The sequence below is a fragment of the Papilio polytes genome, unplaced genomic scaffold (assembly GCF_000836215.1).
Source record: "Papilio polytes unplaced genomic scaffold, Ppol_1.0 DF821044.1, whole genome shotgun sequence".
Lineage (NCBI taxonomy): Eukaryota > Metazoa > Arthropoda > Insecta > Lepidoptera > Papilionidae > Papilio > Papilio polytes.
The window spans coordinates 78,508-86,695 of NW_013528160.1; the positions used below are offsets into that span (position 1 = coordinate 78,508).

Sequence of the window (8,188 nt, forward strand, 5' to 3'; positions counted from 1 at the left end):
CGCCTCGAACTCGGCGCTCTGGGAGAGCACGGCGTCGCGCGCCGCCATCGCCTCGCCCACCAGCACCAGCAGCATCACCTCCTCGTACTCGTTGCACGGCACGAACTGCACCACAGTTTTTCATTATTATCTATTTATTTTATTAGATTCACCAAACAGCTTAAAACTAACTACATAATTGTGATATGTGAAGGTAAACCGAAGTTGGTGTATACAACATCACTATACAAGACAACTATGAAAAAAGCGACAAGAATAAATACAATATACTTAACTTTTATTTTTTAAATTTGATCAAATAATAGGAAAATAGAAGAAAAATGTAAGGAAGAGTAAGGTAAAAGAGAGTAAGGTAAGGTAAAGTAACATAGTTATTGCAATATTTTTGTTACATTTGTGATCACTAGATGTCACCACATACTACTTTCCGACATTTTTAATTTGACGACTATAATTGTATACTAAAAGAAATCTTTAATATAGATCTGTAATACTAAAGCAATGGGGAGCTAAGAGTATATCACCTGGTTAATAGCAGCATACTTCTTGGGTTTCCATGGACCTTCGGAGACGTGGTCCTCTCTGCGCCTGGTCAGCGTGCCCTGCGCCGGCATCGCCACCTTCTCCGGCGCTTTGTACACCTGCAGACACATGGAAGATAAGAAAATGGTGGAAAAAGAAAAATATTTTTTTTATATTACAACGTGGCAAACGAGCAAGCCACCTGAATTCGCCGAAATGGCGAAGCGACCGCTGCCTAGGCATCAGCAATTTCAGATTCGTTGCCTCCCCTCTTTTGACAGAGGAGACACACATAACGAGGATTTCCGCTTCCTATGCATCTCCTTCACCGTCTAATCCACTTTTCCTTGCTATCCTATCCTCTTAAGAAAAGAGTGGAAAGGGAAAGGGACTAAAATTAGGCTTCCGGCACCACTCATCAGACTGTACGCGGAATTGCTTCCACTTGACGCCTGTGTTCTGTGTGGTCGTGGTATTCCACCGGACAAGCCGGCACATTGTGCGAAGATGTTAAAGCGGGCTCTACCACTATCTTGTGTGGTATTTCGTGTGCCAGTGCGGACATGGCGAGCTAGCAGTGTGCAGCAGCAGCTCTTTTTTATATTAAATAAGGTGGCAAACGAGCAAACCACCTGAATTCGCCGAAATGGCGAAGCGACCGCTGCCCATACACATCCGCAATCGCAGATGCGTTGCCTACCCTAAATAGACGGAGGAGGAGACGCACATAAAGAGGATATTTCCCCTTCCTATGCGCCTCCTCCACCGTCAAATCCACTTTCCCATCCTACCTTTCCTTATAAGAAAAGAGTGGAACGGGGAAAGGGAGTCAAATTGGGCCTGTGTCAATCCAAGTGTCAGGATGTCGCACCTGTCCGGTGACGCCGCGCATGAGGACCTCCGCGAGCTGGCGCGCCAGCGTCAGCCGCAGCGCCTGCGTCGACGCCGCCTCCACCGCCGTCAGCATCTCGCGGTACCTGCACACGTATTATTATCATTATTTACCTTTTTTTCACTACATACATAAGTTTTTAATAATACCATAACATTATTATACACTTTTTTATATTGTACAGACTCCTTGCCTTTGTAAATTTATTTTTAACACAATAAATATATATTGGTACGTATTTTGAAGCAGCATAAAATGTTAATACATAACAAATACATTTTTTTCATCGTTATATCAAATAAATATACAATAGCGTTTAGCTTTAAATTACAAGTCACGCTCTAGGCTATATATTTTCACGCTATTAAACTTAAGGGGTAAATAAATTGGATCAAAACCCTAATGTGGGAAAGAGACCATAAGCTACGAGCTGCCAACATCAAGGAAGCAATATTATTTTTATAACGGTAATTTTGTCATTTGACAAATGTTAACAGTAAAATTATGTTTTTATAATTTCGTGCGGATGAAGCCGCACGGGAACAGCTAGTGCCATACATAGTGTTAGGTTATAGCGGGCCCCGCTACAAGCACTGTACCAACTGACCTGTCTATAGCGCTGTGCAGGCGGCCGGCGCGGATGTGCAGCAGCGGGGCCCTCTGTAGCGCGGTCTCCAGCACAGCGCCAGCTCGCGCCGCCTGCGCCCGCTGCAGGTACAGCAGCGTCAGCTCCGAAGACACCTCGAAGCTACGGATCTGGTGACCCCGGAAAGATTTTTTATATAACAAAGTGACAAACGAGCAAGTCACTTGAATGGCGAAGGGACCGCTGCCAGATTCGTTGCCTACCCTTAATCAACGGAGGAGGAAACACACATAAAGATGATATTTCTCCTTTCTTCTGTCTCCTCCACCGATAAATCCACTTTTGCTTCACATCCGTTCTATATAAGGAAATGGTGGAAAGGAAAAGGGACTAAAAGTAAGCCTTCGGCATACACACTCATCAGACTGTATGCGGAATTGCTTCCACTTGATGCCTGTTTTTTGTGTGATCGTACTATTCACCGGGCAAGCCCTACAGAAGATATTAAAGTTGGCTCATCCATTGTAAGTTTCTCTGTCTTATCTTGATTTATGTCATTTCCATGCTTAGTTTTTAAGTATTTTCTATAGTATATACTAACCAACTCTGATTCCCTTTCCGCTTGTTTATATCGACTTGTTGAGCCAGGTATAGAGTTCTGTTCCAAACATAAACCTTTTATAGCGTAAGACTCTGCAACAATACGGAGACTGCGGCTGAAATGTTAATATGGCAAATGTTATGATTTTAAAAACTCAAGAAATATGATTGGTACAATTTTTTAAATTAACATCAATGGGCGTTTTTTAATATAATCTTTTTATATATCAATAAATTACTATCTCTTTGAAGTTACAGCAACTTATAATTACAAAACAAACAATTTCAATAAATAAATAAGGCTGATAAATATTAACAATACATTCATTTATCATACTAATATTATAAATGCGAAAGTTTAGATGGATGGATGTTTGTTAAGAGTTTGTAGCCTAAATGGCTGAACTGATTTTGATAAAATTTGGTATAGATGTAGAGGATAGTCTGGACGAACACATAGCCTACTCACTTTTTTTTTAATTGAGTCGTGGGCAAAAGCTAGTTTACAATTAAATAAATAAAGAGGAAAAATTAGTAACAAACTCAAATAAAATAGCAATAATATTTAAGTAAAACAAAACAGTTGTTGCTATTGTACATTTAGCGCTATCTCAAAACAAACATTACATCACTGAGACAGTATTTGAGAAACGGGTTTCAATTAGTCAGACAATGACTCATTGCACAGTTTTAATGAATTGCATGTTTCCTAAACTCTATAGTATGCTAGTTTAGTTAGATTGACCATGAGAAATAAAAAAACATAGTAAATAGTAAATAATATTTTTTTATTGTTATATTTCATATTGTACTATTTGTGCAAAAAGTAATAAATAAATAAATATTTTCTTCTAGGCTATACTCTACCAAAAAAGTGCCAAATTTCATTAAGGTAACAGCGAACATCCATCCATCCATCCATACAAATTTTACGGACAGTTTTAATTTGATGAATTCTTCAAAAATTGTTTTGAATTATACCAATAAATTATTCTAAGACCAACAAATAATATGTCAATATTATTCAATTAGTTAAAAGGTGAAACATGACATTATTATAATTGTAGTCAATAAAAAAAAAACAAATGTAAACTCACACAGGTAATTCTTTCTCCGTTAAAGTGCTCAATTCCGCTAAATTGTACTGCTTTAGTGCTTCATCATATGCACCACAAGCATAGTTCAGCTTCCCCAACAGAAGATGAGCGTCTAGAGCCACTCCAGCTTTCTTCCCTGCCTCATCTGTAGCCAGGGTAAGGTAGCCACGTGCTTCGGACAGCTCCCTCTGTGCTCTTTCTATATTCTCTTTAATAGGAGGCCACTCTTCAAAATATGCTTCAAGTTTACCTTCACCAATAAGGAAGTGAGCAAGACTTTCTGTTGAAGAATAATTTACATTATGTATATTTTAAGAATAAACTAAATAAACTTGTGGTAAAGTTTTTTAGTAAATTAAACAAACAATGCTGTGAAAAACTTTGTAATTAAAGATACATGTTATTTTAAGTCTATGAGATAGTATAGAATCATATTGGGTGAATATCTACATCAATTGAATAAAATAATAGAATATTTAATCATAGAATACATCACTAATGTTACCAATGACTAAAATGTTTCGATAAACCTAATTGGAATCGTGTAAATGTTTTAAGATCAATTGAAACATGTTCATAACAGTTATCTAATTTCTAAACATTATGATTATAGTTCTTGGCTTATAATATCATCACAATATCATTTAATTTAATGTTAATATGATTTAAAAATCCTAATTTACCATAGTTTACTTCGATAAAACCACATACCAAGAACACTCTAATTAATTTGTAATACAACTTTTAATTAAAAAGAAACTTTGTACTAATCAGTTTTTGTATATTTTATGATTTAAATTATACATTTAGGAAATTTTGTGTATATTAAGTCATATCTTACCATGTTGTGGTGATCTTGATTTTAGTTGTTGGGCCAATTCCACTGCCTTCTTCCAATTAGACTCTTCACGATTCTTTTCTATCTCGGTTTCATAGCTTCGGACAGAGTTTTTACTTCTCGATGTCATTTTATGATGAGGGCTAACCCGCCCAGTCGTCAAACCATTGATTTAGTTGGCAACAATTCACTCGGACATTGCAAAACCCTCAAAAATTGCAAGAGAATCCCTATCCATTGAAGGCCAAACTTGACAGATGATGACATCCCGTTGATGAACGTTTTCAGCCGTTGGGGTTGCTATTTAAAACAAAAGTTTTACGTATGGCAATTTTATTTTCCAATTGATTCTACCTTTAATCTTCGTAAAATAAAATGTAATTATTTGTTCGTAAAAACATATAGCAAAGTAATATAGCTAATTATTTCATTAAAATGTTCACTTTTTCTTTTTAGACAATAGATGACGTTGTTCTCAAAAAGTTTATTACAAAAATTTTGATGTACATTTTTCAATTTCAAGCATTTACATGATTAAACAAAGTACATTACACGTTTACATTCTTCTACGTTTCTTATTACTATTTATTTTAATTTAAAATAATTAGTAAGGAGCGGTTAGTTATTCTGACTCTGACGATAATTAGGTCAACACTTTACCACTCGCAGTTTGGAAACCTACCAAGAATTTTTGAAGAGGCTTTTCGCATTCAGTCAATGCTCATGAAATAGTGACGTAATTATGAATATTTCTATTTATTATTTGTGTCTTTGAAAGTCATCAATAGTATTGTGCTAAGACTCTAAAAACATCATCTCTCCTACCTTATCCTACTCCTGTAAGGGCGGAGCACTTTGTTTTCATCCTCCAAATAACACTATCATGCGTCATCTCAGTCATTACTCCCTTCTTGATCATTTCACCTTTCACGCAATCCGCCAATCTCTTTCTAGGTCTACCCGTACTGGTGGCCACATCAATTTGTTTTTTTATTTCATTCTCACATAATATTGTCGCCTCTTTAATCCCTCCGATCTCTCCATCATCTTGCTTTTGCTTAATACTACGTATAGTTGTGCGTAATCGTCTTATTGTTTACATAAAATCGTTACAATACAAAGTAGATAACTTAAGCGACGACATGCGACTGAAATTATGTGCTACGGAATACCATAACTTGCTAATCTAAATATAGTGTGACTGTTTGACATTTAGCATGTTGCCAGTCGTCGGCAGACACCGCGAGCGGCTGTCGGTGACGGCTGGTGACGGTGGCAGCGGGTGGCATCGGGTGGCATCGGGTGGCATCGCGTGGCATCGCGTGGCACCGACGCGCAAGGGCGCTCTGACCTTTACAGCTCTTGACGCCGACAAAATGCTGAGCCATAACTGTCACATCATCACTGATTACAACGTTTTACAAATACCGCCGACTAATATGTGTCTATTTTTACTGTAAAGTAATCAAATGATGTTATGAATGCTTTTATGGGGTTTTAGTAACGAAAATAGGATAAAGATTAATTTTAAAAGGCGAGACCCCTCCCTTTTCTTCTTCTGAAAAGTGTCTTTTTGTTTCTGAAGCCACGCTCAGTATAAGTAACAAATCTCTCATAGCCTAGAATTGGTGTTCTCTTTAATTGTATTATTGGTAAACACACAAAGGGTTTTTTCCCTAAATATATTTTCAAGTGGGAAAAAATACTTCTAAACCAATATTGAACTAGGTTAATTAGACAATTAACACATTGCATATGATTCTTATAAGGTTATAAAGTTTCTGCGTAGTTGAGTTACAATTTAAAATTACGACCGTTACCAGTCGCCTAATACAATTTATTGTAGTCTGTCGGCTTGATCGTAGATATGGAAGCCTTACGTCAATTCCTTTTCTCTAAGTATGTAAGAGGATTAGCGCGGCGGCGCTCCTCAAACGACCTTCAGACGTAAAAATGCGTTAAATATATTGCACGAATAAAAATATGTGTAATGTAACGAAATTCAGTAAGTAAATATGTTATTCTAGAAGAGGGAAAATAAGGTATATAATAGAATTTTGCATAATATTCGTTTGACTAGAACTTCGTAGACTGTATGAATTAAACACAAACTGTTCAGATATGTAAATTGGATCATGAATAATGTCGCAAGACTGCGGCTTGTGTATACACACTCCTTCATAGTTAATTGTTGGTTGATACATGAGAATCTTAACCGATTGCAATGGAAACATGTGACACATTGTCAAACATTCCGAAAGTTCCAAATTATGATAATATTTCAATGCGATCACGTCGATACCTTCAACCATTCCGCAGAACGCAAATTGGAAAGCGCTGCTCGAGCGCTCCCTAGCGGTTATATAAGGTAAACCAATTTTGCTGGACCTCCCGCCCCACACCGGCGGGTCCCGGGGCGGCGCCAGGGGGCGCGCGCTCCGACATTGACCCGCAATGCACAGGTGCGTCATTCACACCCCCCACTGCCGCTACCCACGGCCTGCAGCCCCCCGCCTTCACTTGCATCGCAATTGATCAGATAAAGGATATTTTCGCTCGCCACTAGGTCTACGGCTAGAGCTACGCCGTAGCAGAGATAACTTAAACTATCAACTAAGCAACCTTAAATTGCGGTACGTTTACAATTGAGATATTTGTCTATGATCACTTAACATAACCAGACTGCAGAATAACAATATTATTCCAAATACCTTCTAACAAATCTAATGTATAAAAGACTAAAATTAAAATTAAAACTATAAAAGACTGTTGTTGGCGACTTGGCGTGAAATTGTTAAAAAAATGTTCGATAACGTAACTTTTAAATGACAAAAGAATGTAATCGCCCTAGTAGTTTTTGAGTTATTTCAATATAGAAATCCAAAAAATACAATTCTTTCATCTATAACATTAGTATAGATGGATAGATATATATAAAACATAGTGTTAAACTTTGTTACAAGAAGTAACATGAGTTGATTAAGTCTAACACGGCGTGGGCAGTCCAATCTAGCGGGATAGAGAACGTGATTGCCGCTTTGTGAGCAACACGCCGCGCGGACTGGGACGTAATTACACGCTGCCCACACGTCCCTAGCTTGGAAAATGAAAGTTCTCAGAATAAAATTTCAATTAACTGGACTATACTGACAATATTTTCTAGAATATACTTTAATATCCCCTTTGTACTTCCTACTTTTAATATAAAGGGTAATTAAACGTGAACCAAATATTAAAGGACTCCCTTAGTGACAATCTTTTGATTAATAGTAGCAATTAAGTATTATTAATTAAGCCAGTTCATCGCAAATAGGGAAAAATATTTCTATCGTGTACCTGGTTCCATTAAGGTGGGGTCGGACCCCCAGCGTGCATCCCGTTATATAAATACGGATGTAGGTTAGTTGAGGCACAAGGACGCGCCCCGCGGTCGATACGGACCTCCCGCCCGGTGTGCCGTACTACGCGGCTTGTTAAACCTCCTGCGAAACATTATCTGGGACTGTAAATATGCGTAGAAAATAAATACAGACTAGCTAAGTGTCACTTTACCGAGACAGCTTCAAGCAACCACTGTCGACTACTCATGTAGGGCGGCCTTAAGTGTGGTTCAGGTTTTCTGTCCTGTTTCAGGTGATATAAGGCAGTATAAA

At 37.8% G+C, this 8,188-nt stretch overlaps 1 protein-coding gene across 1 annotated transcript in view; it reads right to left on the minus strand.

Annotated features, from left to right (window-relative positions):
- Positions 1-4,789, minus strand: part of LOC106109874 (tetratricopeptide repeat protein 7B) — a 10,781-nt gene extending 5,992 nt beyond the window's left edge. The window contains exons 1-7 of the mRNA XM_013291513.1: positions 4,539-4,789; positions 3,698-3,977; positions 2,602-2,716; positions 2,022-2,170; positions 1,394-1,499; positions 525-641; positions 4-105 (exon numbers count right to left, since the gene is read on the minus strand). Of these exons, the coding sequence (XP_013146967.1) occupies positions 4-105; positions 525-641; positions 1,394-1,499; positions 2,022-2,170; positions 2,602-2,716; positions 3,698-3,977; positions 4,539-4,665 (996 nt within the window). The 5' untranslated portion in view covers positions 4,666-4,789. The remainder of the gene's footprint in view (positions 1-3; positions 106-524; positions 642-1,393; positions 1,500-2,021; positions 2,171-2,601; positions 2,717-3,697; positions 3,978-4,538) is intronic.
- Positions 4,790-8,188: the final 3,399 nt, after the last annotated feature.